The 16405-nt window shown below is 37.3% G+C and overlaps 1 protein-coding gene across 4 annotated transcripts in view; it reads left to right on the top strand.

Moving 5' to 3' along the window:
• LOC137196092 (hexokinase-2-like) overlaps nt 1-16405 on the top strand; it is a 33416-nt gene continuing 17011 nt past the window's right edge. Inside the window, exons 1-2 of one of the 4 annotated variants that reach the window (XM_067608903.1) lie at nt 1-158; nt 7380-7496. In XM_067608903.1, coding sequence (XP_067465004.1) covers nt 7380-7496 — 117 coding nt within the window. In that variant the 5' untranslated portion in view covers nt 1-158. Of the gene's footprint in view, nt 159-885; nt 907-4734; nt 4834-7379; nt 7497-10359; nt 10440-16405 lie in introns of those variants that run through there. The other 3 variants (XM_067608905.1, XM_067608904.1, XM_067608906.1) reach the window with 3 other exon arrangements.

The following is a 16405-nucleotide window of genomic DNA, read 5'->3' as shown; positions in this document are numbered from 1 at the left end:
TAAGAGAAACGGAGTGCGTGTCTCCTGCTGTTGCGACATCAACACTACCATCTGCAGATGAAGTGGGTGTAAACATTTTCCCAAAGTGAGCTCTCAGACTCTTTCTTGCTCAGTAAGGAAGTTGACTTCTCTCAGTTCGAGCGGTGCAGGACGCAAAGGTGAGTTTACGTCTCTTCACTGTTGCTGTTTTCACACCAGAAAACAGGCTTTTACATGTCAGATGAGCTGTTTAAAGCGCTTCAGTGCAGATGTTTGATCACGGTGATGGTGGTGAGTTTTTAATGAAAAAATGAAGCCAAAGCTCAGAATTCCTGTTTAATGATGTTTTGTCCTGTCAGAGAAGATTTAATACAGTTTTTTTAATCAAACTTTAAATATCAGCTCCTTCATTTTGCTCTGGGACCCTCTACCTCTATTTTAAAGGACACCAGACTGAACCTCACGTTTGAAACCGGAGCTGTAGTCCCATGTGTGTGGCTGTTTTACATGAAGGAGTGCCTTTAGCTGTAATGTTGTCCCGTCAGTGTCTCGTCATCTGAAGCTCTTTTGTCAGCTCATGACTGAACTGGTCCAGTGTGTTTTCTCTGTCGTCTGTCAGCTCAGATAATAAATGCTCTTTAAAACTCTTTTTAAACGGGTCATATTAGTCTGAAAAGTCTCCTTACTGTCCGTGTAGGTGCACAGTGGAACACAGATTAGATTTTGGATCCTGTAAATACAAGTTATTTAAAAGCTACTGATGTAAAATGTCACTCTCACCAGACTTTCTGTTAAATTTGCTTAAAAAAGTAACAGACAGCAGCTGTAAAGAGCTAAAGACAGATTTGTTTTACAGTCTGTTCTTGCTCACCTTCAGTCAGGTAAGGGGCGTAGCTGAAATAAAACCTGCCTCCAGGTGGAAGAAGAGTGAGTGTTACAGGTTTTTTTCATTCATGCTAACAGAGACGGTAACCTTCTCTGTAGGTGGAGTTTTTCGTTAAATGTCAGACAGAGTGTGATGTGTGCGGTTTTAGTCTCAGAGACAAAAAAAATCATCTTCTCGGTGGAGTTAAACTTCAACAGGTGGAGTGAAAGAGACACAGTTTGTCCTGTAATGTGATCTTAAAGAAACACTCCACCCAGAAACACAACAGAACCAGATCATCAGGGAGTTACCCCTCAGGTCACAGAGGTCATAACCTCTGTTTCTTCAGGGCATTTTGGGCTGTGGTTTACAGTTTACACATGAAAGTTAAACTCAGAGCTGTAAAACCAAATCGTCACTATTCCAGGTCACTTTCTCTGTCATTAACTCACTCAGGCAACAGTGACTGTAGCTACATTCGTTTATTTCTGTAGCCATGATAGCAGCGTGGCTCTATAGATAGTGATGTCCACCAAACTGAAATATCTCAACGACTATCTGATGGATCGCCATGAAATCTGCTTCAGACATTCATGTCCTCCGAGAAGATGAACCCTTCTGACTTTTCCTCTGGTGCCACTGAGTGAAATATCTCTGTTGGATGGATTGTCCCAACTCTATAACTCAATTCAGACACTTCATTGAACTGATCCCGATCTTGTTGAGTTCAGTAGTTCTGAGCTCATTATACAGGAACGTTTTTCTGTCCTTGATGTTTTCTAACACAGCAGTATCCCGAGATAGCAGCTTCCTTTAAATGTTATACGTGCTCTTTCTCAGGTGTGTTTTGTTGGCACTCAGCCACTTTATATGGTAGGATGTACTAATCTGCAGGGTTTACTTTGGTTTGTGTATTTATATTTGCACCCATTAGATATAATACAGTGTCTTTGAACCAGTCTGATGATGAACAGAAGGTGGATGTGAAATAAGGGTTTGTTCACCTTCTTTGTGTTACTGGACCTTCCAGTATGTGGACTTTAAATCAGCATTTAATACTAATATAAAGCCACATCATTATGTAAAAAAAGGATTACTAAGTGATTTTGGTATTTATTCATATATACAGCAGTTATTGTCATTTCCCTTCAAGATGAGAATTATTTGCAGTACTTTAAGCTCTGAAATCTGAACCTTGACAGTTGGTTAGATTCAAACAGTAATAGAGTTGAAAAGTAATAAAGTTCTGATAAGGAAAGTTTTTCCCCAGTCACCATGAAGAAGAAGAAGAAGTACTTTATTTATCCCTGTGGGGAAATTGATCCTGTGCATTTGACCCATCCTATAAACACACACTCACTAGGAACAGTGGGCAGTTGAAGTTGCAGCGCCCAGGGACCGACTCCAGTTCTTTTTGCCAGTGCCTTAATGATGGGAGGAAACTGGAGCACCAAGCAGAAACCCACGCAAATATTCAGGGAGCATACAAACTCCCCACAGAAAGAATTTTATATGTAGGACCTTCTTGTTATGAGGCAACAGTGCAGCCCAAATCAAGGGTTAAATGCACCATCTCAGCCAATTTTTCAAACAATCCACATTTTAAACTGCACCTTCATGTGGACTTTAAATTTACAAAGAATGTGTTGTTTTGGGAAATAGTTAATTGCTGCATTCCTTTTCGTATGTTCAGTAAAAGTTCACACAAGGTCAAGCTGCTTCTCCACTGATGGCTTAACAAATACTGCACACTCTCAGAAGTGTGTTTTGGTTCTTCTAACTTCTATATTTCATAAACCCGCAATATATCAGTAAAGATGTTTCATTGACAAGAGTCGACAGACGTGTTAGCGGCTCTGTGAGGCTTCACTCAGACACACCGGTGCTTCGAGCTAAATGCTAACGTATCGTTAAAATACATCTTAAACAATGACTGTTGGACGACTGTTAATATATTTTCTCTTGTCTCATGTTTTTTATTTCCTTTTGTTGTAGCTTTCCCATCTCTTGTTATTTTTATTCAATATAATTCTGTTTATCTTGTCTGGAACCTTTAGGAGAGGTCTTTGCATATTGATTTATTTATTATTATTATATATTCATTTATTATATATAAGTATTTGTTTCCTTTAAATTCACGAATAGCTGAGTAAATGTAGGTAAAAGGATGTTTGTATATATGCAAATGTTTCTGTGTACATATAAAATCTTTAAATCTTTTATTGTTTATACCACATTTTAAGCATATATTACTCAAAAAAGTCTGTAATACTCATTTAACTACAAACTTACTGTACAATACTATGAAGTTTGCTTGGAGTAATAATTAGTTTAGTTCGTGGTTGTAGGTCTTTATTGTGCCCCTACAAAAGATGAGAAAAAAAAAACCCAACATAGCCTCTACACTGGATTATTCTTTATCATTTAGTGGGATTCCCATTCGTCATTGCCTTGGGTTCTTGCGGTCCATATTCAATAAAATACATGTTGTATGCATTTATAAAAACTAAATTTTAATTCCAGGCTTCTTCAGGTCCCTGGACAGTTAGTTAGTCCCACCATGACTGCTAATTAGTACCATACGAAGTAGGCAACAGCTGATGGAAATTTCAATAGCTGTGCAGGTGTTTGTCCAAAGTATTGGACAAATTAAAATTGTAACCTGATGATGGCACTAGATGAAAACTTAGAGATCACCAAAGTTATTATAATTTATCCTGTTGGACCATGAATTTTTGTGCCACATTTCGTAGCAATCCATCTAGTAATTGTTGAGATATTTCAACCTGCTGGTGGCGCTAGAGGAAAAGTTGAAGGCTCACCAAAGTCAGTAGGATTCATCCTCTTTGGAACATGAACATCTGTGCCAAATTTCATGCCAATCCATCCAATATTTGTAGAGATATGTTAGTCTGAACCAAAGTGGTGGACAGACTGACCCAAAGACCAACAAACTTCTTAGTTTGCTAAAGGACAGTGAAGTAGAATAAAGTCTAGTTCTGCAGGTTCAGGCCTCATTTTCAACACTCAGAAAACGAAAGAAATCCATACAGCTGGTGAAGCATTAGCAAATATTTGAGCATTATGTTAGACCACAATTAGTGTGCATCTAAAAGAAGAGGAAGTTGAGCTCTTTATTACTGTGAATACCACGTCATATTGTTTTATAGGTTTACTGAAAGAAGTGTTACTTGTAGTGTGTGTTGGATTGCCAGAAGGTCATTTTAAGGACAGTCAGTGCGTCTGGTAAGTTGATCAAACACAAGAAATGTTAGCCTTCTTAAATGGAGCAAGTGGTAATATAGTGTTTTTCGTTTTTAATGTGTTAATTCATTGGTTCTTTTAAAGATTATTTTTCACTTGATGATAAAAATGGGATGTAGATGAGTGGGAGAAGGCAGATTCAGTCACGTCTTATTTTAATTTAGTCTGCTTTTTCTGATGGTTGTTTCTTTTATTTGTTGGGTCAATTCCTGAAAGATGATATCTTTAATCTTGTGTCCACTAGAGCTGCAACTAATGATTATTTTCTTATTGATTAAACTGTTGATTATTTTCTCGATTAATAGATTAGTCGTTTGATCTGTAAAATGTCAGAAAATTGTGTAAAATGTCAATCACTGTTTCCCAAAGCCCAAGATGACGTCCTCAAATGACTTGTTAAGTCCACAACCCAAAAATATTCAGTTTACTGTCATAGAGGACTAAAGAACCAGAAAATATCCACATTGAAGAAGATGGAATCAGAAAATTTAGACTTTTTTCTCTCAAAAAAAGACTCAAAACAATTAATGAATTATCAAAATAGTTGGCAATTAATTTAATAGTTGGCCACTAATCGATTAATCGACTAATCGTTGCAGCTCTAGTGTCCACAAGATAGAAAATAAAACCTTTCGGGACTTTAGAGGCTCCAGAGTTTGCTGTTAGAGCAACAAAAATTTAGCAACCCCTTCACCAACACTGAAGACAGAAATGTTCACACTGAGGTCTGTGGAATATTTTAGCAGCCAAAATACATCACACTAAGCTTAACCTCAGCAGAAGACGGATATTACTACCGCTAGAGAAACTTTATTTTCTGTTTTGGTTTTCTCATGTCTCTAACTAAAAGTGTTTATGTCTAAAAAGTTATAAAGATTAGCTATTAAGCCTAGCAGATCTTCACAGTTCAAATTTGACATACTAGCTTACAGCTATCTAAGCTAGTTAGCAACTTGTTTACCAACTGAAATCCACAATCTTGAATTAATTAGCTTGTAGCTATTTCTTTTATGTGAGCCCAGTTCCTTTTCTGTCTCCAGTTTGTCAGTTGGCAGCTAAGTTACACGTTATGAGGTTTTGATAGCATGTCTATGCCTAAGACCGTAGGCTAACTGTTGAATGCTAGCTAAATGTATTTGTTACAATGCTAACTTGCCGACTTTTGCCAGCAGTTAAGTACAGAAGTGGATACCAGTTTATTTTAGAACATAAACAGAAAACCCCAATATCATGTGTCAATTTTTTTTGGCCTTTTTTTTGGCCTCCATCATTGACACTGAAAGCACATTTGAAGGATCTTTTAATATCCAGTATGAACAGGAGGAATGATTACAGCGAGGAAAACCTCTTTCACTGTTCATATGGACGCCTGACTGCTGTTTTAAGACATGCTTGAAAAACGGTCCTTTAAGGGGACAACAATTTGGGTGAACTGATCCAGGACAGAAACGCTCCGCATGTGTCTTTTACGCGCAGAGAGTCACCTGCTTCCGCTAAACCGGCTCTAAACCATTCATGTTTCTTTTAAGAACTCCATCATGACCACTGTGTCCGAGTCGTCTCAGTTTCTGTTTATTACATGCTGTGGGTTTAACTGTCAGTTTGTTTCGTGGAATCAGCTGTTTCGGTACGTGCCGCCACGCGCAAACCTGACAACTGCCTCTGACATCCTGTGCGCCTGTCAGCTCAGATAAGAAAGTTGAAATGCTCTTTTAAACTCTTTTTAAACAGGTCAAATTAGTCTGAAAAGTCTCCATACTGTCCGTGTAGGTGCACAGTGGTCTGAGTTTGTCAGCTGGCAGCTAAGTTACACCTCATGAGGTTTCAATAGCATGTCTATGCCTAAGACCGTAGGCTAACTGTTGAATGCTAGCTAAATGTATTTGTTACAATGCTAACTTGCCGACTTTTGCCAGCAGTTAAGTACAGAAGTGGATACCAGTTTATTTTAGAACATAAACAGAAAACCCCAATATCATGTGTCAATAAAAAAACGCTTATCTATGAAATTATGAGCTCAAAACCAACATTAGTGTCTCACAACACAAGCTACAAGCTAATCAGTGTTCTGTATTTAGCTACGTTTTGTCAAAACTATCACTGATTGAGCATACAGATCAGTAGAGAAGTACTGCAGGAGTGGTTCAAGACATTTTGACGAATATGCTTTTTCCACTTGGAAAAACTTCAAACCTCCCTTTACTTCCAGTGAAAACAGTCCACATTGAGGATTCTGTAAAGATACATCACTGTTGAGTTTTCATCTGCTGCTACGTTATGAACCATCCAGACCTCTGAGGTCGTCTAAGATAGGTCTGCTTTCTGTCCTCAGAGTCAAAACTAAACATGGAGAAGCAGCGTTCAGTTTTTATGCTCCACATATTTCGAACAAACTCCCAGAAAACTGCAGGTCTGCTGCAACTCTCAGTTCTTTCAAATCAAGGCTGAAGACTTTTCTGTTTGCAGCTGCCTTTTATTAAATCAAATTCAAGGCTTTTAAATAATATCTTGCACTGCACTGTAACTTTTATTCTCCTGTTCTATCTGTCTTATTCTATTTTAGATTTTTATTTTCTATTCAACTCTTTTTAATTGTATTTATGCTATTTTGGCTTAACCGCAGCGGGGCCAGCCCTATAAACGTGAAAGTTCCAAATCGCGTGCTTCTACTTTTTACTTTTAGTACGTACTGCAGCTGCCCTTACAAAGTGCGTACTTCTTGCATGCAGTATACATACAATTGGGACATACAACTTAATCTGCCATTGCGGAACCTGTCATTGCACCGGCTTCCATCATTGCATTTTCAACATACTGTCAACTGTCTGTGCTCAGTCAATGTCAGAATAACCAGAAGAGCATGCTGGCTTGCATACTGCAAAATGTGACCGGATGTAGTAGGACATCCTGGTACTTTTGGCATACTGCATTTGACATACTATGTACTGGGACATACTAAATAATTTTATGGCATACTGAATAGTATGGTAGTATGGGTATCGGATGAAGTGATGAAGTTACACCATTGGTCGGTCAAATGCCGCCACTTCCTGCATCTGTTTTAAACTAAAAGCCCTCTAGCGTTTCATACACAGTCCAGCCATATACAAGGTTTTGACCTAGTCTTGTTATATTGCCTTATGTTGTTTTTACATTGTGTCTTGATGTCTTTTATGTTTTATGTAAAGCACTTTGAAATGCCTTGTTGAAATGTGCTATACAAATAAACTTGCCTTGCCTTGAATTGACCCTCTTAACCTCCTCTGTGCAGATGAGCAGCCCAAAGGCAAATGGCGAGAGCAGCACACAGATTTCTAAAAAGGCCAAAATGAGTGGAGACACCTCGACCCAATACCTGGACGGCATTCCTCCAGACACGCTTAGTAAGGTATGTGTCACCTGAGAACAAAATATGTTTTATTGTTGTTGTAGATGAGTCACGGTCATTGTTAGATGAGACACCACAGGATCACTATATGTGGAAAACATGATGGAAATATGATATTTCTGTTTGTTTCATGTATTCATTTGAGGAACGTTAAAGTCATCGCTCTACACAGATCCGATGTTTTCGTCTCTTCAGTGGAAGTTTGGGTGACGTTTCAGTCACATGCTTCATGTACGACATCATTTATTCACCAAGTCGGTTTACATCTCATGTTGCTTTTATTGATGCACCAACTTTTTACCAAGAGTAAAAGCTTTCTGGCAATATTTCAAGATTCTTTCAAATTTTCAGTATTTCCAATTACCTGTTTTTAAGCGCATTTTCAATTTGCGCATAAAAAACGAATGGCAAGAGGTCAGATTTTATCCAAAAATGCTGAACATTGAAGGTCATCACTGCAGCAATGTCAACACAGACAAAAGCCAATCAAAATCACAAATTCTGTTACAATGATTGAACAGCAATTTGAAGCAAGATGTCTGGAAATCAGCCAACCACAACGACACAAAGTTCTGTTAAAAAACAATAAACAACATAAACAATTACTACATTTAAGCATTATATTTAAAAAGTTATATAAACTTATAAATGAACTGAAAGTTATGTTAAAGCCAAAGGTTACAATAAATACAGACAATACAGCCGCTGGCAGACAACTTTTATGCACAACTATGTTTTATTTTGCAGCCTGTAAAGACATAACATGTAATCACTTAATTCCAAGAAAACCGAGTGTAAATAAACACAAAAATGTAGAGCACAACAGCTTTCAGCTGTGTTTTCACCTTGGAAACTATGGTAAACTTTCTGACAGAACTTACTGCAGAGTTCACAGAGATAGCAAAGTGATTACATAAGTGTGATTGTGTAAAACCTTAATCTTGGCGACATTCATAACTTTCCGTTTCTGTGAACTATGTCTTGTTGCAAACTGCGGCAAGAAACTGGCTCAGGGAGTCAGTGCTGCTGGAGGAGGAGTCTCAGATTAGGAAATCACACACAGAGTTTATAGTCTGAGTCATGGGGCCATTCAGGGATACAGGAATAGTAAAAACTTGAATCATGACTATTCCATTAATTTTTTACAACAGAGGAGTTCCCATTTTCTGAGATTTTTACGACAGTTTGAATCAGAGGAGACATACAGCCTCATGATCACACCTAATACGCCTCTTTATTCCCAGAAGACCTGCTCAAGATTTTTCTTAGTCAGCTGTGATGTCTGGACATTTTTGAAAGATCTTTCACGCCTTCAGTCAATGTGATGAGCTGAATCATGCAAATGTGTGAAATACATTCCGAGAAATTGTCTTCTAAAAACAGATTTTGGGTGAGGCTCGGATATGACCTGCTCTAAAAGCTTCGTTTGCGATTTTTTTTTTTTTTTACCTCGCCAACAAGCTGACGTCATGTCCGTAAATGGCAGTCCGTTCTGTAGCCTTGGTTGCTAAGGTTGTTGCTAAGGTTTTTCCATGCGTTGTCAATTCTGAAATTTCGTATCAGATTTCGGCTCCAACGTGTACAGATGGATTTGAGAAGTTGACATTTCAAGAAAAGAAGGAGAGGAATTTATCACTGTAAATCATCCAAAGATATTCCAGTAGAGTCCCAGAATATAAATATAGACCTGGAAATGTGCAGAATATGTCCCCTTAAGTGACTCGAATGACGGGTCATTCGAAGACGAGTAAAAGTTCACAGCCTGCTAACAAAGTTACTCTGCAATACTCACTACAAACCAGAAAACAAAGAATGTTGAATTGATGGAAAATGTAGAGGAAACATCACTATTCTAACATACAATAAAATCTAAATTTGCCAAATGACTGGCACCAGAGGAGAGGCCGTGTTATTTAAATCACAAGTGTTTATTCTCTGTATGGTGGCTCAGCTCTACACCGTCAGACTTGGTTTAACTTTCATCAGTCTGTAGCTGCATTTGTGCTTGACACAAGAGTTAATGGGAGTCCTGCCGTAGACACTTGTGGCGTAGGTTGTGATAACGCCAGATTTCACCTGTTGATATCACCACGGCAACACTAAAGGGGTGTATCCATGATCAGGCTATATTGTGCTTTGTGGGTTTCCATCCACCTTTTTTTATGCAAATTTGACAGAAGTCTGCATATAAAAAAACCTGAGTGGAAACGTTGAAAAAAAAAAATTAATAATAATGTTGCAGTGGAAACAACAGAAATAGAATTTAAAAAGTGGAAATATCGCAAAAAGTGTTCCTGTTGTCTGAGGTGTAAAAGTTGGTGTATGGATAAAAACGAAAACGCAGCCTCAGCCAAGCGTTTTGTGATATTTTTATAAAAATTTGTGACATTTCCAATTCATTTTTTGATGGGCAAATTGAAAATGCGAATAAAAACGGACAGCGAAGGTTGCAATTAGCAGGTTTGTCCCATCAGAGATTCCAAATAATAAAAATAAAGATGAATTAGATCAAATGCTGTTGTAGCCTGATATGTATGAGGATCGTCTGTCATATTTAAACCAATTACAGAATGAGTGACATGGCGTGTTGGAGATTCATAGCAGACTGTTTATTTTTGCTCTGCATGTTTGCAGAGTTATGCGCTGCAGTGCGGGCTGGGCCAAGCCAATATAAAGTATGCCTTTTAATAGTCCCAACCATCGCAGTCATGATGGTGGAATGAAGTGAGCCAGCGCTCCGCTGATGAAAAGCAGGAACGAGCATGTAGGAACAAGAGAAGGAGGAGGGAATTATACAAGGCTGGGAGGGAAGGGCTGGAAGAGTTTAACGCTACAGAGAGAAAAAGTGAGACGAGGCCTGAGCAGACATGCCTCTGGAAAAGTACTGCAACTCATGAAAGAGAAGAAGAAGAAGAAGAAGAGAGAGACAAAGAGAGGAGTGGCGTATGTTTGTATCCACACTTAACCTTAACATCTGCAAACATTCAGGAACCAGATCCTGATCCTTATCCTTGTCCTGGTGCTGGAACCAGGTTCAATAATAAAAAATAATACTGCTACAATTAATAATAATAATAATGATAATAATAATAATAATAATAATTTTATTTATACAGTACATTTCATATTAAAAGATGCTACGTGGTTTCATGGCCGCTTAAAAATGCACAGAAAAAGACATGCAAAAAGGAAAAAAACTAAAAAAAAAAAAAAAAGCAGAAAAACATTATCAGATCAGAGATTTTTTAAAAGATAAGTAAGAAAACTTCAAGAAAATAATGTTGGAGCTAAATTAATGGATGATGGATCAAAGAGTACAAGTTTTATTCAAATATATAGAATCAGCTTTGCAAAAGCAGAAGAAATTCCCAGTTTTAATCCTGTGTCCCTTTGTTAATTGTTCATTTATCTCTTGTTATTTGTAAAATACATGTCAGAAAATCAGTATTTATGATATAATTTGATGACGTCACTTGTAAAAATGTGCCATCGTAAAACCCTCCTCGACCCGAATGATCTTCCATCATAGTTTAGCAACCGTAACAAGTCACGGCACGTCTGTGGACGTCTCCGCATGTTAAAGTGATGTACATGAGGGTGTAGTAAGAAAGATGATCCATATATAAAGAGTTTTAGCTTTTCCAAAACCAAAAATAAAAGAGCAAAAGTGTAAGGAATGCATTAAACAGAGTGTTTGTCTGCTATCGTTAACTAGCTTATTATTAGCTTCAGCAGCAACCTCATTACTTCCAAGACCAAGGAGCACATCATTAGCTAACAACATTTTCTGTAAATACAGTTTGCATTAGAAAAATAACTTCAGAAACGGGACATGGGACATATCAAAGTTTGTGCTAACGTTAGCCGTTCTGTCAGTTGTTTATTGGATTTGGGGAAGTTTACAGTTAACTCGTTACCTGAGATAATGTTACGTTAGCTAAACAGATCAGTTATTTCTCACCCTCAGTGCCTTTTCTCTTGTAGAAGTGAAACATACTGTCCAAAAATACAAACAATAACGCAAAACTTTTACCTTTACTTTTAACTTTACCTTAGAGCAAAATAACATTTTAAGCACATTTTTATTTATAATATTGTACTATAATACATGGGACACCTAGACCTACTGTGAAATACAAAAACAGCTCCTCTTAATGTCCTTGTTTTAGTGTTTGTTGACTCCAGATGGAAATTAGCTTGTAGCTAAATCTGGTACAATACATTTGTACTCTTATCTTTACTTGTGAAAAAAGGTAGTGGGGTGCTCGAGGACTGTCTTGATCATATAAAACTCATGAAAAACGCAGGTGCTCTTGAAGAGCAGGACTCCACATGAGTGCCTAAAGTTTGTTTTTCCTTCTATGTGATTATCTCTTATCTTTGTATGAGATTCTTTTGTACACAGTTCCTGACAAATAAATGTAAAAAACTATTAGAAAACCTTTATTTATTCTACATGGATCATCAACTGGTGAGAATACTAACTACTAAATACTTGCCAGGGACCTGTTAGCTTTAGCCTCAATATTTTAGCACATGTATGTTGACAATTTTATGTCTCATTTACTTCTACTTCAAGGTTCTCATTTAAAAATAATAATCCGGAAACATTAAAAAGTCAGCTCAGGAAGGTTTTCAACCTACTCACAGAGTTAGTGTTAACTCGCTAGTTAGTTAGCTACAGCTAATGAAATCTGCCGGTGCTAGAAATGCTACCTCTGTGTTAAATCAACATGTTGTTTTAAAAATTACTACAAATTTCGTGGTAAATCTGCCATTCTTACCATTATAAATTGTGCTTGAATGGAAAGCTTGATGCTAATCACGTTTGCTTTGTCTGATGCATTCATTCAGCCATGTGACAGGACAAGATGAAATGATAACTGTTAGCATTAATTTCATGCAGTTCCACCCTGATATCATCCTGATATGACCCGCTCTGCCAGGGAGTCGTATTTTTCGGGGATTGTAGCAGCAGCAGCAGGACTGTTGAAACTTGTCAGAAGTATTTCAGACTCTTACAGTCAAGGACGTGTGTGAGAAAAAAAAAACGACCACGCTGCCAAGGAAAATATTCACCAACACTGACAGGCTCTGATGAAACTGGTCCTGTGTGTGATCCAGTCTGAACCAATAGATGTGGATGTACAGAAAATTTAACACTCCAAACACTTGACAGAAACACACACACACACAAAGACACACACCCTACATCTTACAAAGAAACTCACCTACAAAGCTTTGGTATTTGGATTAAGGAGGGTTTAGTTTGGATCTGTGAGGACGTAAAACTAAAGTGAACAACAAAGTGACAAACAGAGAACAAAATCCAAACTGTATGAAGTCCAACTTTGGCCTTGAGACCCACATGACCACACCCAACACGCCTCTTTATTCCCAGAAGACGTGCTCAAGATTTTAGTCAGCTGTGATGCCGGGACATTTTTAAAGATGTTTCACGCCTCTAGTCAATGTGATGAGCTGAATCATGCAAATGTGTGAAATATATTCCGAGAAATTGTCTTTTAAAAACACATTTTGGGTGAGACTCAGATAAGATGGGTGATGGAGTGTCTGCCTTCAGCTTCATGTGTTCATGTTGGTTTTTAGGCTGAAGCAGCAAAATGATAGTAACCCAGCAACTTTTAAAATAATGCAAACCTTTTTTAAATCACCTATCTAACTCCACATTAACTTGATTTCAGGGGCCATATTATGCTTTTTCTGGCTTTGTGTTAATTATATCCTGTTATGATGTCGGATGTAAAACATGGTCAAAGGGCCAAAACTTGAGGTGAACGTATGTAGAAATGTTCCCTGCAAGTCAAAAGTCGGGGCTTCAACCTGCTTTGAACGCTTCGTTTGCAACGATTTTGACAAGCTGACGTCGGCTTGTCACACATGCCCGTGAACGGCCATCTGTTCCGTAGCCTTGGTTGCTAAGGTTGTTGCTAAGATTCTTCCATGTGTTGTGAATTCTCATATTTCGGATCAGATTTTGGCTTCAACGTGTATGGATGGATTTAAGAAGTTGACATTTCAAGTAAAGAAGGAGAAAAAGTAGAGAAATCCTACTACTATAGTTTGTTTACGTTTACGCTACGGGGAGCTGACCAATCAGAACAGAGTGGGCTCATTGGGAGGCAGGCCTTAAAGAGACAGGAGCTAAAACGGCCTGTTTGAGACAGTGGCTGAACTGAGGGGCTGAATAAAGGACCAGTATAAGATAAATAAGGAGTTTTTAACTGTAAAGTATGCAAAGATATTCCAGTAGAGCCCCAGAATGTAAATATAGAGCGGGAAATGTGCAGAATATGTCCCATTTAAGATTAAACCAAAAGTAATAAACATAAATGTGAACAGAAATGTAAAAATAATTCCACAACAATTTGGACCAAAGAAAGTGCTCTGCACAATAGGTGTGTTCACACCTCTACACCACACTGTACTGTACTTTACCTGTTCATGTTAATGGTATGTTACAGCTGCATCAGTGCTGCTTTTAAAAAACAAGGGAGTGTTTTTCCAGCTTCAAAGGAAACGGAAACAGGAAGAGAAATGTGAATTGTTGCTGCCATCTCCAGAGAATCATTATATGTTGTACAAGCCAGGCCTCTTCCTGCAGAATACCTCTCTGAAACATTTCATTTACAGAAACAGGAGCATAAACATTAAAGCTTTAAGACACATATAAGTCATACAGAGCAGTGACAAAATGTAACATTAGGTCATACATGTTACAAACTGGTTGGCACCACACTGAGCATGTTTTATTCATAGTAACACACATTTAATTATATTATTGTTTACATCCAGATATGTGTGTACAATGCTTTTATATATTTAAATGTGTATGACTGTAAGTTTACTTATGTGGGACTCAGTACCTGCGTTCACACGTATGCATGTTTTCCTTATTGAAATTATAAATAAATAATAAAATATAAATAAATAACATAACTTTATTTATATACCATGTAAAGACAAGCTGAGAAAACCAGTGTAAAGGGCAGATTTTGAACTTTCACACAACTTTCATTCATTCATTTATGTCTGCTGACACAAATATATTTTTAGTGATATAATTAACATGTAAACAGACTGTACTTTAGTTTCTTTTCTTACATTTTTCTGCTTGTGTATGAGTAGTAAAACAATATTTTTACAACCTTACAAACCTTATCACTAAAGATTTTATAGATTTCTTTAGGCACCTTTGTCATTTTTCTTTTAATTTTGGTTACTATTGACAAAATGATAAATCAGACTTAGCTGAGTTTGTGATTTAAAAAAGATACCGTGTGGGTTTAAAAGGTGCCAAACAAAGACAAAAATGAGTACATAGAAAGTCAGAAAAAATTAACCATCAACATATCAAAACATAAAAGGAGGGAAACATAACTTGGGGGTTTGAGGGTTTGTGTACAAGCTGTAAAGCAGCGGCTCTCAATCTGGGGTCCGGGGACCTACAGGGGTCCTTGATGGGGTTCCAGGGGGTCCCCAGAAAAATAGGGAATATTTTAATTTTACTATTATTTCATTGACTAGAAATTAGCTCAATGAGAGAAAGTATAAAAATGATTATTCTGTTAATAGGTTTCACGCTCTTCACTGTTAATCTGACCATCTACACTATAGACAGTTATGGAACAAATAAATATTTATCAGATGTGGATCCCTGAGACTGCATCTCATCAAATCTGTGTCCGTGGCCTGATGCGTATCAATTTGGGGTCCGTGACACCAAAAAGGTTGAGAACCTGCTGTTAAATGATGCAAAACCAATTACATTTAACAGTTTCTGAGAGTTGAGTCCCCCTCTTTCTTCTTTTCTTTCAGTTAAATGTACAAAAAATACAGAAAAATGACCAAAAATAATTGGGAAAAAAATCCTCCAGGCTTCTTCTTGCACAACTCTGCTTAGTGTTTTTACATGTAAAAAGAAGGAAATGAATCACATAATCCTGTCTTTTTAGTAACTTTCAACTGAGTGACCACAGATACATAAATATAGATACAGTATTTCTAAACGGCACAGTGGGAAAGTGAATGAAACTGGTTGGCAGGTTGGTGAGGGAGGCTGAAAATTGTTGATACACCTGATCAGATTGTTATCTATGTGGCCACAGATTCCTAGAAATACCATCTATACTTGTATTATTACTGGAACATCTTCAACATCTTTCATTTTTCCAGTTCATTCAGATTTACTGGTACCTACTTTTGTACAGGTGCGGCCGGCATGAAGCAGAATATTAAAATCTGGTAAAACTACCGTAGACATGTGAGTTAACACTATTTGAAGGAGAAATTGGGTCAGTGCGGCAGAAACTATCTGTGGTTTGACGTTGAAGATTTTGAGGAAATGCTGCCATCTTGTGAGTAAATAATGTTAAATCTGTTCTGATCCATCAATGTTTGGTTTTCTCTTGAGGATCAAATCAATGTTTACAATCTGCAACAAAAGTATGATGGTATTAAAAGTTTATATGTCAACTTTATGTATATCAGCGTTATAGATACTGTACTTATGTCTTTATTTAATACTTTATTCAAACAGGTTGTCTCATTGGGAGAGATCTATGTACAAGAATAAACATGAACAGACAGTTTCAAACACACGTTTGACATTATTTTCACATCAAGGAAAGCAATTGCAAATACTTAAGTATAGCCTTTTTAAAATAAAAATAAAAATTGAACTGAGAGAGTTTAGTTTCAAAGTTTTTTTGTGGCTCATTTCATCTGTATCGAGCATGAACCGTGTGGACTGTAAATGAATTTCTGGAGCTTTGAGACGCAGATGACCAGAGAGCAGATGTTCACGGAGACAACAATTAATTATCAATAGACAGAGATGAGTAGAAGAGAGCAGCTTCTGCCATCAAGGAGACTTTTCCACTGGAGAA

The sequence above is a fragment of the Thunnus thynnus genome, chromosome 13 (assembly GCF_963924715.1).
Source record: "Thunnus thynnus chromosome 13, fThuThy2.1, whole genome shotgun sequence".
Classification (NCBI taxonomy): Eukaryota; Metazoa; Chordata; class Actinopteri; order Scombriformes; family Scombridae; genus Thunnus; species Thunnus thynnus.
Note: the sequence above shows the minus strand (reverse complement) of the source record. Positions and strands in the feature narration are given on the sequence as shown.